Consider the following 16,361-nt stretch of genomic DNA (forward strand, 5'->3'; position numbering starts at 1 on the left):
AAGTAGCAACGGACATCTGGACAGCCTCTTGAATTAACTGATCGTCCTCAGTAAATATCTTCCTTTCCTTTTATTGTGCGGTACATTTGTAAGCGCTGGCTTGCACATAAGGTCAACATCGCCGTATTAAGCACACATAAAGCACCGGAATATGGTAAGACTGTGCTTTTCTCTCCATCTTTGCATCTTTGCTTGCGCTAGCGTCGCATGCTAGCTATGTCTGTTGTGCTAGCATACATGCTAACAGCGGCTTTTCAGCAAAAGAATCACCTTCTGCTCATCAAAATAATCACTTTGGTCATCAAAATAATCACCTTCTGGTCGCTTTGTGGGAATTCAGTCACACACATAAGTATCGTTACACGGCGTCGACATACGTTTTATTTCAATAATTGTCTTCTGTCCTTTCCATTTGTTGTAATAAGAGGAGCGTTAAAGTGTCTTTAAGTGTGCTCTGCTCGTTTGTAAACATAACATCTGACTATTTTTATTTCATGGTAACTAAACACATGCTAGCCTGCCCATTGTGTGCATCCCTCATTCAACTCAACTCTAACACAATATCTCCGCTAATATTTTTTATTTCATTGTAACTAAATATTTGCATTCATATTTTATTGAATTTCGATGTGCCTTGCCACATTATAATAACACATAACGGCAGATTTAAGTAATTAATTATAAACAATAAGCTATTCCGTATTATTTTCTACGCCTTTATTTTTGAACACCGGAAGTCAACTTAATTTAAACATGTTACATTTATTATGTCGGTAAAAGACAAGGAGATGGGAAGTGATTAAATATAAGCTTTTCTTCTTCCTGCTCCTTTTTTTTAAGATAAGGTCAAATGTGCAAATGCAAGCCTTAAAGGGGAACTGTAATTTTGTAGAATTTTGACTATCATTCACAATTCTTATGTATGACACACACACTCTCTTATATATACATAGCAAAAGTGAGTAGGAATGTCCCGATCCAGGTTTTTGTACTTCCGATGCGATACCGATACTGGCCTATGCGAGCATGTATTAAAGTTTAAAGTTATTTAGCCTACTTAGTTGTCAGAATCATGTTGAAAAGGGTTTTAGTACTCTTGATAACAACTAGCCAGCTGAATTAGGGGACTTTGAATAATACACAATGGTTGGTAACAAGAAACTGACCTGTTTATTCAAGGATAAACACAATAAAGACAAAATTATACATGACATCATTGAACTAGGGCTGGGCGATATGGCCTTTTTTTAATATTGCAATATTTTAAGGCCATGTCACGATACACGATATATATGTGGATATTTTGCCTTAGCCTTGAATGAACACTTGATGCATATAATCACAGCAGTATGATGATTCTATGTGTTTTGATTGATTGATTGAGACTTTTATTAGTAGGTTGCACAGTGAAGTACATATTCCGTACAATTGACCACTAAATGGTAACACCCCAATAAGTTTTTCAACTTGTTTAAGTCGGGGTCCACTTAAATTGATTCATGATACAGATATATACTATCAGATATATACTATCATCATAATACAGTCATCACACAAGATCATCACATTGACTTATTGACATTATTTATAATCCAGGGTATGGAGGGGGGCGCCGGATGTAAGTGTCAAAAAGACAGCCAAAAGAGTTTGATATGAGAATAAATCTAAAGTTAAAATATAGGGTAGAAATGCACCCATTTGCAGGAAATGTAGTCTTGATTTTCAAAATTTTCTTTCAAGGCTTGCATGTCTACATTAAAACATTCTTCTTCATACTGCATTAATATATGCTACTTTTAAACTTTCATGCAGAGAAGGAAATCACAACTAAAAAAATCACTAATTTTTTCATACGGTGTTGATGTGGAAATGTTTGCCTCGGCATTTTGATGGTGTGGACGTGTGGCACCGAATGGAGATAAGCGTCTCGACAGACGTTACAATATTTGAACAATGATGACGAAAACGGTTTTCTCTGTCGTGTCCGTGTGTCGAAAATTGTTATGCGCTTATTTTTTTTTATTTGATTTTGTGCGTGGCATATACCGTATTTTCCGCACTATTAGCCGCACCTAAAAACCACAAATTTACTCAAAAGCTGACAGTGCGGCTTATAACCCGGTGCGCTTTATATATGGATTAATATTAAGATTCATTTTCATAAAGTTTCGGTCTCGCAACTACGGTAAACAGCCGCCATCTTTTTTCCCCGTAGAAGAAGAAGTGCTTCTTCTTCTACGCAAGCAACCGCCAAGGTAAGCACCCGCCCCCATAGAACAGGAAGCGCTTCTTCTTCTACTGTAAGCAACCACCCGCCCCCATAGAAGAAGAATAAGTGCGCGGATATTACGTTTCATTTCCTTTGTGTGTTTACATCTGTAAAGACCACAAAATGGCTCCTACTAAGCGACAGGTTTCCGGTTCATGAAAAGACGCAATCTCTCCATCCGCACATGGACTACTATTTCACAGCAACTGCCTAAAGACTTTCAAGAAAAGCTGGCTACTTTCCGTGCATATTGTAAAAACAAGATAGCTGAAAAAAAGATCCGGCCAGAGAACATTATCAACATGGACGAGGTTCCACTGACTTTTGATATTCCTGTGAACCGCACTGTGGATACAACGGGAGCACGTACGGTGAATATTCGCACCACAGGGAATGAGAAGTCATCCTTCACTGTGGTTCTAGCTTGCCATGCTACTGGCCAGAAACTTCCACCCATGGTGATATTCAAAAGGAAGACCTTGCCAAAAGAGACCTTTCCAGCCGGCGTCATCATAAAAGCTAACTCGAAGGGATGGATGGATGAAGAAAAGATGAGCGAGTGGTTAAGGGAAGTTTACGCGAAGAGGCCGGGTGGCTTTTTTCACGCAGCTCCGTCCATGTTGATATACGACTCCATGCGCGCCCACATCACGCTGGTTTTTAATATATTATTAAAGTTTGACTGACCTATCTGACTGTTTTTTTGACATTCCTTTAGCGCAGTTAGTTGCGGCTTATAACACGGGGCGGCTTATAGGTGGACAAAGTTTTGAAATATGCCGTTCATTGAAGGCGCGGCTTATAACCCAGGGCGGCTTATGGTGCGGAAAATACGGTAATTGCTATGCGCAGAGGACGCTTAAGCAGTGCGCAATTGCACAGGCGCGCACCTTAGAGGGAGCGTTGCTCGCACGGCTGCGCTAGTATCACAGCTAACGTTAGCCATTCTGCTACCTTTCTGCTGGGAGAGGACGTATACGTATGTGACGTATGACGTGACAGTATGTGACGTGTGTAAGAAGGTGCGCTTGCTGTCTGTGAGAGGGAGACACAGGAAAGAGTAAGAAGAGCCTGTAGTGCAATGCCAGCAGCTAAAGGCAACTGCGTGAGAATCCACAGACCTGTGGATGTGTTAAAGGTGTGCTGGAAAATGCGGAACGGAAATTAGGGAGCAGCAGAAAAGTGGAATGTATTATTTAAATCGGTGCGTTGGAAAACACGGACCAGAGTTTTTTTTTAAACTGGATCTGGATCGGCATTTTCCCATGCCTTGCCGATACGTATTTTTTTGGCAAATACCGGCAGCCGATCCGATCCAAATATCGGATCGGGACATCCCTAAAAGTGAGCCAATGGGGGTTGCTCTATTCTGCCTATAAAGCAGTCTAAAAAACATCCGAAAACCTCCATCAACTTTTTATATGCATGCTGTAAGTATATATGTAATATAGTAACAGACACATTCATAATAACATCTAATATTTACATATTTTGCTCATTTTAAGCATATGGCGGAGAATTATTTAATTGACACATCACAACGTTCTCATTTTCTTTCAGCAACAACGCTGATTACTACTTATGCAGACTTCATGAGAGACAACAAACATAATAAAACAATCACTTACAGTACAATGTGTGCTCTCACTGAAATGATGACTGATGGGATGTTCATACATCTCTGTTTAGATAATTAATTAATTATATTCCTCACAAAGGGTGAAAAAAACTGCCGCAAACGTGCTTCTTTTCTTGTCTTTCCCGCCATTTCCGTTGGATGTCAAAGTTGACCAACTTCTCGATTTATGGCCTCAACGTTGTACTATCCAGGTGATATGCAGCAGCTCATCGGCTCAATGTGTCAATATAGCAGCTTCAACTAGTCAGCTCTCTGTGATCACGGCGCCGCTAAAAATAGTTTTTCTGCGTTAGCGCTTATAATAACAATATTGCTAATACTTGATCAATATTCAAGTCACGAGATGTAAATAGAGTGTTGTTGGCGGGTTTGGGGTGTTTTTTTGTGGGCTTTATGGTCGGAATAGTTTACTTCATTAACTGCATTGTTAGCCACCTCGTATTTGCTGTTTTTTATGAATTAGAATGCATAAAGAAAAAGAACAACATATGTGTTCATGTCTTACATAGGGATTGTGAATGATAGGCAAAACTCCAAGAAAAGTCCAGTTCCTCTTTAAAAGCCTTGTTGCTATATATATTAAGAATAAAATATGAAATATACTTCAACTTGTTGGTTAATGTTCTTGGTGTGCAACGGAAAAAAGAGGGGAGGGCATTTTCCACAACGCTGTGGGTACTTCCTGAATGTTTCAAACCACATGTCGCTTGTCCATTGCTTTCTTTGGACTCCTATTGAGCTAGCCAAGCTAGAAAAATGTTGTAGGAATGTTTAAAAAAAACCCTTAAAAAGAATACAAAGTAGAGCAGGTGCTAATCACAGCAATGTTGTGCTGACTAAATAGGCCCAGCAGCACAACGGCTGTGCTGAGAGGCACACAATGGCTGGATGAAAATTGTGTACACTGAGACAAGGTCCACACATCAAAGCATTTTTTATTCGGTCTGTGGTTCGTAAATCAAAACGTTTGTTCAATGAGGGATTTGTAAATCGAGGTTCCACTCTATCCTATATATATATCCTCAGTGTTTTGGGTCAGTGTTAATGTTTATTGAACAACATTTAAAGTTGCGAAAAATGTGTCAAAAATGTCTAATCAACCAAAAGTTTCACTGCAGTACTTCCACAGGCCCTCTGTTGAAGTCCTCTCCTCTATAGGACAGGAGTACACTGGTGTAGTTTCTCCCAAGTTTAGTAGTGAACTAACCTGCTGCCAGTTGACAAGCACTTGTGTAAACGGCTGACATGTTTTTGTGTTGCAGCTTTGCTGCTGTGCCTTACTGCCTTGGGAATCATGATGGACCATCGGAAAGCCTTAACCTTCCCATTTACTGTTGACAGGAACAAGTTGGTAAGTGGCACTCAACTGTTGACCCTCTTTTCGACGTCTTCTTCCTGGGCTGCTTTGGTGGCATACAACTTTCCTTCCAGTCTGGACCATATAGAAATGTTGTTTACAATCAATCACCTGATTAACGTTTTTTCTCTTCCTGGTGTCATGCTCACTAAGAAACAGATCATCTCAAACCTTAAGAGGTCCTTCAAAAGTCACTCAATTCTCACTAATGACAAAATACTGTGGGGAAAAATAAATAAATATATATATATATATATAGTTTGCCCACTTTATATTTCTGAAACTACTTCACCCTGAAATATACATCACAAATGGTAATTATATTTTAGGCTTTTCAACCTTCAAAAGGCCAGTATGGTTGGATAATTCAGAGAGAATGTTTGTGTTATTATTATTAACATATAAATGATCAGCCCTATAGATGTGTCAATGATTGGGAGGAATGCAAATTTTATGCATTGCTTATGTCAAGATTTTACAACAAAATTTCTTCTGGACAAAAAATGTCCACTTTCCAAAAACTGCTTTAAAAATTTCTCGGGTGGGTAACAAATAACGGTATAATGATACACCGCGGTAAAACTTCCCACGGTTAGTCTTATTGTTTTAAAATAAAATGATCGTAAAACCGTGATTGATAATACTTTAATAAACTCACACACCGGTGACCTTTTAAATTTACTGGAGAAGCAAGCTCGTGCTAGCTACCCTTAATGCTAACATAAATAAAAGAAACATAACCACTTTTCCTGTTGAAAAACAAAATTGCCCAATCTAAACTTATAAACACATTACTAAGATATTCAATTGTGCACATTAAACCTACAGGCTGTGCTCTTTTAGACAGAGATAAGTCGATATTTGAGGCAATATGACAACAAGAAGTGACGCACCAAAAACACGTTACTTTCTTTGTTGTTGAAAAAACTCTAAAACTTTTACAATTCAAAACAGAAGAAAATAACATATTTAAACACTTAAAGGAAATATAATGGCTTTACTTTTCATTTTTGAGCCCATTCAACAATACCCTAATGATAATATTAACTGTGATAATTTTGGTGACAATAACTGTGATATTGAATTTTCATATCGTTAAATTCCTAAAATATATATATATATATATATATATATATATATATATATATATATATATATATATATATATATATATATACCGGTATATATAACGGTACGTGTATTTGTATTGAACTGTTTCGGTACGGGGCTTTCGGTTCGGTTCGGAGGTGTACCGAACGAGTTTCCACACGAACATATTAAGTAGCCGCCTAAGCTAAAGTCTTAACAAGCTGCTCCGCTTCGTTCTGCCTCTGTCTCTGTCAGTACTCTACACAGCACCCAGCATTGTCCCACCCACACAACCATCTGATTGGTTACACACAGAGCGCTAACAGCCAATCAGCAGTGCGTATTCAGAGCGCATGGAGTCAGTGCTCCAGTGTCGAGGAGGTAGGTGTTTAGCAGGTAAGCATCAGGTAGCGGACTCTCCCCAAATGATAATAAACACCTCCCAGTCAACTACTAGTAACATCACTATGAGCCCGTTGACCTTCTAGAAATATAAACGGCAGCTCAGCTCGCTCGCAGTCCTTCCGGTGAAGGCTAATTAGCTTTTAGCGTAACGTTAGCTCATTTTGCGGTGTGAGTGTGTGTGTGTGTGTGTGTTACAGACAGCAAAGCTCTGTCTGTCTGTTATTTCACTTTACCTTTTTCTGTGTTGATTGAACTGTGTTGAAGCAGCAAAAAAGGACATTATATTAAATGAAGAGTTTCTGTGTCTGATAGTTGATATAATAATGTAAGTGCATCATTAAGCCTACATGAACTCCATGGTGTTCAGGGATGAATAGTCTCTCCTATTGCTATTGTACTATTTTTTTCAGCTATAGTTACATTAATCATTAGTAATGGAGCAGCCTAGTTTTGAATGGCAGGGTCCCTGCTATCACATGTTGATAAAAATATAACATTTACATAATAAAAATCAACTACAGGCTTTCCAAATGCTGTAATAAATTAAGCATGATGAGTTGACTTGAAACTGCTTAATGTTGCACTTTTTATATGTAGAAGAAAGGTTTTGTCATTTTCTTTAATCTGAGCAACCATTTGAGGAAGTTTAATGTTGATTAACATGGGCAGAATTATTATAGTGTTCCCAATGTTAAAAGGATAAAGCCATTGTTTACAAATTTGGTAAATAAATAACCCAAAAATTTATATTTTGTTGTTTTCTTACTGTAACGAAAATGAACCGAACCGTGACCTCTAAACCGAGGTACATACCGAACCGAAATTTTTGTGTACCATTACACCCCTACCCTCCAGTGGACAATTTAATCCAGTCTTTCAAATCAAAACGTACCATAAAGGATTAATTCGTTAATAATTACTACTAATTGCTGTCATTTTATAGCTTGCCCAGGGACTACAGTTGAACACGAGCTCATAATAATATCACTGTCCCTGTTTCAAATAAATAAACTTGAAGTCTGAAAGGATTTATTTTTAAATAAAATGACTTTTTTTTTTGTCCCTCAGGGACAATGTGTCACTTTTAAGGGAGAGGGAAGACAATTCTAAAATATTTTGTTAACATTCCTGTGACAAATTCTACCTTTATTTATTAAACACATCTTGAAAATCCAAGATTGAGCGACACAAAGGATCTCCTAAGGGTTAAACCAATGAAACTCACCAGTGGTGTCAACAACAAGCTTGGGTTCTTTTTGGTTTTCTTTTAAATTCGAAGCCAGCGTGGTAACAAGAAACCTGTGAATTTCAGATGGATAATCCACTCAGAATCCCCATGATTTATCACTCGTCAGAGTGTGGAAGGTTAGAAAGACAGGTACAAAGCTTGTAACATGAGAAGAAAACATGCTTTTAAGGGGTTGTGGTACTCTGATAGCTCTTCATCGTTAGCCACAGCCTTTTTATTCACTCATTCTTTGGTGTGTGTCTGTTTACCAACAGGTGTCCTGGGCTGCCATTCCCGGTTGCAAGCTCAAAGTGTCGGACTTGAAGCTTGAAAGGGGGTCCCAGCCGTTTGATCACAATCATGCAGCGCTGGTTAAATGGGGAGTGGCCAGGTAAGCCGCTGCAGGGGACTGACTACTAGTTGCTATCTGTGTGTTACACAAGCAGAAGTAGGTACTTTTTAAAGTACCTGCTCAGGGTTCCAAGCGGATCAAGGTGATACCGTATTAGTGCCTTAGCTCTGCAACGTTGTGCTCCATAATCTCCACTCTGCTTCAAGGCTTCATGTTCTTGCTGGCCTCAGTCTCCTTTTAGATAAAACATGATACCTTTAATTATAAATACAGAGGACCTGCATTGTAGCTCCTTTCGATACACGGCAATACAGGAACGTTTTTTTTTGTAAAACAGGCGTTTATTGACTACTTCTATGCTGTACACACCATCCACGCCGACACGCCGTGAGAACCTAGAACATACAGTACAATACAGTACATCAGACTTCAATTTTACATCAATAAACACTCGGAAATAAATACAATTACAAAAATACAATACCTCGTTGGCTGCTTGTAACGAAAAGATGTTCTAATACCGTATTTTTCGGAGTATAAGTCGCACCGGAGTATAAGTCGCACCTGCCGAAAATGCATAATAAAGAAGGAAAAAAACATATATAAATCGCACTGGAGCCCGGCCAAACTATGAAAAAAAACTGCGACTTATAGTCCGAAAAATACGGTAATCACTTGCTTGAAGTCTTGCACAAATCATGGAATACACTTAAATCTTTCGAGGAGCTGAAGACAACGTGCTCAAGCACCCTCCCCTCTTGCATGTTCTGCCTTGTTTACAGTCCGTGGGGTCGCAACATCACAACAATCGTTCCGCTTTGCAACACAATTAACACAATACATTTACAGATTTTACAATCACACATTTTCTAATAATATTTCATAGCTCCGCATCATTAACTTATTTATTAATATTTATTTATTGATGACACATATTCAAAGCATGCAAACTCTCTCAGCAACAGCTACATGCATTGTCCGCCATTGCGGTTCTTTGTTAGCGTCTCTGTTTTGGCCAACTGATGCATTCAGAACAGCAAAGCATTTCTGTCATTTAGAGCAGTGGTTCTCAAATGGGGGTACACGTACCCCTGGGGGTACTTGAAGGTATGCCAAGGGGTATGTGAGATTTGTTTTTAAATATTCTAAAAATAGCAACAATTCAAAAATCCTTTATAAATATATTTATTGAATAATACTTCAACAAAATATGAATGTAAGTTCATAAACTGAACATCAAATCAAGTAGGCTATTCCATTCATTACCATAAAGCCAGAGTTTCCCCCATGCCATGATGGTTTGACCCTCACTAAAATGTCTGTTAAAAAGAACTGTGAAAAGAAATGCAACAATGCAATATTCAGATTTTTTTGTGGACATGTTCCATAAATATTGATGTTAAAGATTTGTTTTTTTGTGAAGAAATGTTTAGAATTAAGTTCATGAATCCAGATGGATCTCTATTACAATCCCCAAAGAGGGCACTTTAAGTTGATGATTATTTCTATGTGTAGAAATCTTTATTTATAATTGAATCACTTGTTTATTTTTCAACAAGTTTTTAGTTATTCTTATATCTTTTTTTCCAAATAGTTCAAGAAAGACCACAACAAATGAGCAATATTTTGCACTGTTATACAATTTAATAAATCAAAAACTGATGACATAGTGCTGTATTTTACTTCTTTATCTCAACCAAAATGCTTTGCTCTGATTAGGGGGTACTTGAATTAAAAAAATGTTCACAGGGGGTACATCACTGAAAAAAGGTTGAGAACCACTGATTCAGAGGATCTTTGACTAGCATTTTTTTACAGAAAGGCCTTAAAAACAGCAGTTCTCTCCTGTCATATGGAAGATCTTTGTATATAATTTTTTAGGTACATTCAGTAAATCAGGCAAAATGCCACCAAAGGATCTCGACGAGCATGTTTGTACTAAATTCCTAAAAACAGCAAAAACACTCTCATATAGAGGATTTTTGACCAGTTATTTTGTCTGCAGAAATTTCTTAAAATGTTCAAAGTAGAGTCATAGAATTATGCAAAATGCCTTCGTAGAGGATCTTTGTCTAGCATTTTATCAGTAGAATCATAAAACAGCTAAACACTGATATAGAGGATCTATGACTCGTGTTTTTCAACAGAAAGGTCTTAAAAACAGCAATTCTCTCTTGTCATATGGAGGATTTTTACTATAATTTTTGCAGTAAGTCCTTAAAAACAGCTGTGCGCCCCTTTTAAATGAAGGATGTTTTACTAGCTTTTTTGCAGTACAGTCCTCAAAAAAGCAAACACTCTTACAGAGGATCTTTCACAAGTGTTTTTGCAGAAAGGTCTTTAAAACACCAGAGCACCTCTATCGTGTGGGGGATCTTTGACTAGCTTATTCAAAATAAAGGCATAAAATCAGGCTAAGTGCCATCATAGAAAATCTTTGACTAGTGTTTCTTGCTGTAGAGTCCTATAAAGCAAACCACTCATACAGAGGATCTTTGACTAGTGTTTTTGCAGAAAGGTCTTAGAAAGAGCAGTTCACTCTTGTCATATGTAGAATCTATGACTAGCATTTTTGCAGTAGATTCCTAAAAGAAGCAAAACATTCATACAGAGGATATTTTACTTTCATTTTTGTCAGAATGGTCTTAAAAAGAGCAAAGAACTTCTGTCATATGGAGGATCCTTGACCCGATTTTTTGCAATATATATTCCTAAAATCAGGCAGCATACTGTTATAGAGTATCTTACACCAGTGTTTCTTTCAACAAAATTGCAAGCGAACTAATTTAGTGCAAATTCATAATGACACATAAAAAACATATGAACATGGTACTCAGATAAATAGATAAAAATAATACATAAAATAGCAAGCACAACGCTCACATGCACAGTCATTGTTTTTTATGCCTTGTGTTCAGCGACACTATTGCTCTCGGGTAAAAAGTGTTCTTAAGTCTGTTTGTCCGGCATTTTATTGTCCTGTTTCTCCTGCCCGAGGGCAGCAGTTCAAAAAGTTTATGTCCGTGGTGAGATGGATCCCTAATGATGTTTTGCACCTTTTTGAGGCACCTGGCACTGTACAGTTCATCTAAGGAGGGGAGAGAGCAGCCAGTCATCTTCATGGCACTTTTTATGACCCTCTGAAGTGCGTTTCTCTCTGCCGCTGTGCAGCTGGCGTATTACCATACACACATGCAGTATGTCAGCACACTCTCTATTGAGCAGCGATAGAAAGACACAAGCAGTTTTTGTGACAGGTGGTTCTTTCTGACGAGTCTCAGAAAGTAAAGTCTCTGCTGTGCCTTTTTGATGGTCACTGAGGTGTTCACACTCCATGACAGGTCTTCCTCGATCTGGATGCTCAGGAACCTGAAGTTAGAGACCCTTTCCACATAGTCCCCGTTGATGTACAGTGGTTGGATGTTTTATCGTTTTTTTCTTCCGGAAGTCCATGATCAGCTCCTTCGTCTTGGTGGTGTTAAGGACCAGGTTGTTTTCCCTGCACCACCCAGTCAGCCGCTCCACTTCATTTCTGTAGGCAGACTCATCTCTCCCAGAAATGAGTCCTCACGGTGTGAGCCTATTCTCACCCTCTGAGAGCGATTTGTCAGGAAGTCCAGGATCCAGTGGCAGATGGAGGAAGACAGTCCCAGCCCCGTCAGTTTGGGCAGCAGTCTATGGTGGAGGATGGTATTGAATGCAGAGCTAAAATCAACAAAGAGTAGCCTTGCATAGCTCCCCTGCTGCTCTAGGTGGCTCAGAGCAGTGTGGAGGGCTGTTGCGATAGCATCCTCTGTAGATATGTTGGCCCTGTACACAAACTGGTGAGAGTCCAAAGCAGGTGGCAGATTTGAGGTGATGTGCCCCGAACCAGAGTTTTAAAGCACATCATAATGATTGGTGTAAGTGTCACTGGACAGTAGTCATTCAAGCTGTTTACTGCAGTTTTTTGGCAGTGGGACAATAACAGAGTCCTTTAGACAGGGTGGGACGATGTACTGGCACAAGGACTGGTTGAAAATCCTGGTAAAGACAACAGACAGCTGGTCTGCACAGGTCTTTAGTACACGTCCAGGTACGCCATCTGGTCCAGAAACTTTCCTCGGGTTCACCCTCCTTAGTGTGCGCTGCACCTCATGTTCCTCCAACATGAGGACGTTGTCACAGCTTGAGGGTTGTGATGCAACTGCATGTGGTTACTCCACCTCGAAGATCTTTTGTTTTCGTAGTAAATCTTTCAAAACCGCAGAGAGCTGCTGTCATAAACATAATCTTTGACTAGCAAATAGATTCCCAAAAACACCAAAACACTGTCGAAGGATTTTTGATCAGCCTTTTTCCCCAAAACAGCAAGGCACTCCTGTCTCATAGAGAAACTTTTTTTAATTATTGCAGTATGTTCTTTAAAACAGCAGAGTGCTCCTCTAATATAGAGGATCTTTGATACAAGTTTTTTTTATTCTGTCTTCTGACCAAGCTTATCAGGAGCCTCCATATGGTTTATCTGTGTCAGCTGATTGCCGCCTTTCCCCTTTTACACCCTCTGCTGCATTTGCAGTGTTTGCCCTCAGTTTACAGCTGTGGCGACACACACACACACACACACACACACGCACACACACACACATACTCCAATCATTTAATGAGAGTGATCGTTCCTCTGCACGCAATATGGCGAACAGATGAGAAATTGTAAATGCTATTTAATAAGTGTAATAATAGGACAATGTCTATATCAGCTCTGTATGAAACATATCCTTAAATGATTTCATTGTCTGGCGCTTTATAAAAAAAATTGCATGAAAATGAAATGAACTTTACACACAAATATAATGGTATGGGAAGCAGTGATATTTAACAATGATATTTATTATACAGTATGTGTTCACTATGCAGAAGTTTGATTTGAATACCGGTAATCCACCCTCTCTTTTGTCTTGCAGGAGGCGGCCTTGCCTGAAGCTGAAAGATGTGCTGAAGACAAACCTCGGCAAGGCGTACCTGAGCAAGCAACAAGGTAACAAAAGAGGCCAAACCCCCTGCGTGAAGAGTCCGTGCAAGAAGCAGCCCGCCATCTGTCAAAGGCAGACGCCAACCAAGAGCGATAAGAGTGAGACGCCGACGGCCAAAAGTGACCAGAAGAGTGCGACAAAACCCCATCAAAGGTAGCAGGGCATCTTAGTGTTCCGCACCGATGTGCTGTTTGTTTGTCATTGGCTTCCAGGGCTGCTGGGTCATGACACAAAACTCAGTGAGCTTTTCGGTGCGTGACATAAGAAATCTCCGCCATATTTAAAACCTTATTTAACAGCAGAATGTGAAGGTATTGCCTTACGGCGATTGGTTTGGTTTTGTGCAGCGGTAGACGTGGGGGTGCTCCAAAAGATCGATTCACATCCAAACTGCAAATTGTATTTATTCTGATTATAAATCGATTAAAAAATGTTTCAGTGTAACATATTTACATACTGTATATATATATATATATATATATATATATATATATATTAGGGCTGCAACAACTAATCGATTAAATCGATTAAAATCGCTTATCAAAATAGTTGGCGATTAATTTAGTCATCGATTCGTTGGAACTATGCTAGGCGCATGCGCAGAGGCTTTAAAAAAAAAAAATGTTTTAATTTTTATTTTTTTACAAACCTTTATTTATAAACTGCAACATTTACAAACAGCTGAGGAACAATAATCAAAACCAGTACAAAACAGCGCTAGGGCAGCGCTGAGGCTACGTCTCATGAGGTGGAGGTAAGCTAGCCAATGATGTGTCATGTGCAGCTCACGTGACGACGCCGTCTCCTTTGCGGAAACATTTGAAAAATTGCACAGGAAAACAGTACGGATAGTTTAGCGGAGAAACATCTTGAGGTTATTGCTTCAATGGAGAAAAGTGTACGACCTAAGTCGTCAAAAGTGTGGGAACACTTCACTTTAAAGACTTCAAAGAAGAGCATTTCCTGCAAAACGGCACGGAAGTACAACATTGCTTCAGGAGCAGCTGAAAAGGAAACATGTTGGAGCCATGGATGAAGGGAAGAACTCACAGTACGTAACTTTTTAAGTCCATAGTGGCAACAAGCATTCATGAGTTCAGCTTTTTTGTGAGTAACGTTAATGTTTTATGCCTTTGTTGCAACGCGGGGCTGATAATGTGTCTCCGGCACATGTGACTCCGTTTTGAGAGAGAAAACGCACGCTTACCAATTTGGAAATAAACGTAACGGACAGAAATATCTCAGGTTGGTTTCATAATGGATCAATGTAGCCGGGCCCGATAAAGCTATATAAATATATTTAGATTTGAGTGACGCTTTAGTATAACTAAACGTTATGAAGGTGCTGAAATATTTCATGCTATTATTCAGAGGCAGCCTAAAATGAATCCTTTATGATTCACAACAGAAACGTGTACAATATCTGATTCACTTCTGATCTGATGAGTTACATTTCTGTCTTATTATTGCTGTATGCTGCACCCCCAATGTCCAGAACATGGTGCCACTATGCCAGATTTTTCAATAAAATACTAGAAATAGTATAGATGGATAGTTTGTCTCTTTTATCCGATTATTAATCGAAGTAATAATCGACAGATTAATCGATTATCAAATTAATCGTTAGTTGCACCCCTAATATATATATATATATATATATATATATATATATATATATATATACTATTATAATATTATAACTATAATATAATATTATATATATATAATATATATATATATATAAATAAAATAACCATATTGTTTTGAGCAGCCAGGACAGTTCCATTTCTGATCCTAATGTTTCCTCTTCCTCCCTGTTGTGTGTGTGTCCAGGGGTCGACCGAGGAAGTGCTTACGGGTCGGTCTAACGAGGAAATGCTTACAACCCGTTGAGGCCAAGGAAGAAAGCAAAGGCATTGAGGAGGGGGTACTCGCCAATGGAAATGGAAAGGACTACAGAGTAGTAGGTGAGTACTTACTGCACTGACATGAATGTCAGATGTTGGATGGAAAGGATTTTCCCCATCTTAACATGATGGATGACTGCAAGGCTGCAAAGGAAGGAACATTTTGCTTACGTCCATCACCATGCTTGACAGTGAGCGCCAGAGTTCATCTGAGGTTTAGCGATACTCTTGTCTCCTCGCTTTTCCTGGCCACGGACGTCTGAGTTGACATAGCCGTTTTTCCTGCCTTACTTTCCACTTGACACCAAAATGTTCTTTGCGACAACCAGGTTGTCAGTTCAGGTGAGGGTTTCACTCACCGTGTTCTGTCTACAGATTGTGGCCTGTCACTGAGCTGGAACCCTGCTCAGGATGCTGGGGAGGAGTTTACCTCGACTCCCATCAAGGACATTGGGACTGAAGAGAAGAATCAAGCACAACTGTGTCAGGTGAGCGTCAGGTCTGCCACAAATTTACGTTAGGGTGACAGCAAAAGTCACGTGTGTGTTGGTTTGGTAATGTCAACCCAAAGAGGAAAAGAAAGAGCGGATGGGTCAACGGCACAAGCAGCCCCAAACGCCACCGTGAAAGCGTGCTGCGCCTCACAGGAGAAGACAGAAGAAGTAGAAGGATGCCCTCGACACATGTATTTTCCAATGAAGCCGGGGAAGATTCCGACATCCCAGACGATAACATCGTGCAGTTCACAGTGGGGGCGTTGGACGGGACGCCGTGTCTTCTCCCGGTTGTCCATCCTAATTCGGAAATCAGAAGTCAAAGCAGCCGCGCGTCTTCACAGGACAGCACGTCTCAGACCAGCCTGGTGGAACCCAGTGAGTACACCCGTTTTACTTGGACCATGGGGGAGAACACCATAGTAAGGCATCAGATGGGTTCTCTAAACTTTTAACTTTTGACTGGTCACGTATCTTTGTTGTAAATGTATAATTTGATAAGAATATTGAAGGTTGTGGTACAAATGCCATGGTGGTGCGCAGGCTCCATCTAGTGGTATGCAGGAACACCCAAGTTTGTTTTAAATAATCTAAATGATCTAAATATGA

General features: G+C 39.4%; 1 protein-coding gene across 2 annotated transcripts in view; it reads left to right on the plus strand.

Moving 5' to 3' along the window:
• The first annotated feature begins 3 nt into the window (after window positions 1–3).
• LOC133613271 (sentrin-specific protease 7-like) overlaps window positions 4–16,361 on the plus strand; it is a 38,112-nt gene continuing 21,754 nt past the window's right edge. Inside the window, exons 1-8 of one of the 2 annotated variants that reach the window (XM_061970667.2) lie at window positions 4–154; window positions 5,171–5,259; window positions 8,072–8,137; window positions 8,263–8,378; window positions 13,283–13,504; window positions 15,185–15,318; window positions 15,634–15,746; window positions 15,830–16,130. In XM_061970667.2, the coding sequence (XP_061826651.2) occupies window positions 5,203–5,259; window positions 8,072–8,137; window positions 8,263–8,378; window positions 13,283–13,504; window positions 15,185–15,318; window positions 15,634–15,746; window positions 15,830–16,130 (1,009 nt within the window). In that variant the 5' untranslated portion in view covers window positions 4–154; window positions 5,171–5,202. The remainder of the gene's footprint in view (window positions 155–5,170; window positions 5,260–8,071; window positions 8,138–8,262; window positions 8,379–13,282; window positions 13,505–15,184; window positions 15,319–15,633; window positions 15,747–15,829; window positions 16,131–16,361) is intronic. The other variant, XM_061970668.2, reaches the window with a different exon arrangement.

This window comes from Nerophis lumbriciformis, linkage group LG13 (assembly GCF_033978685.3).
Source record: "Nerophis lumbriciformis linkage group LG13, RoL_Nlum_v2.1, whole genome shotgun sequence".
NCBI classification, from domain to species: domain Eukaryota; kingdom Metazoa; phylum Chordata; class Actinopteri; order Syngnathiformes; family Syngnathidae; genus Nerophis; species Nerophis lumbriciformis.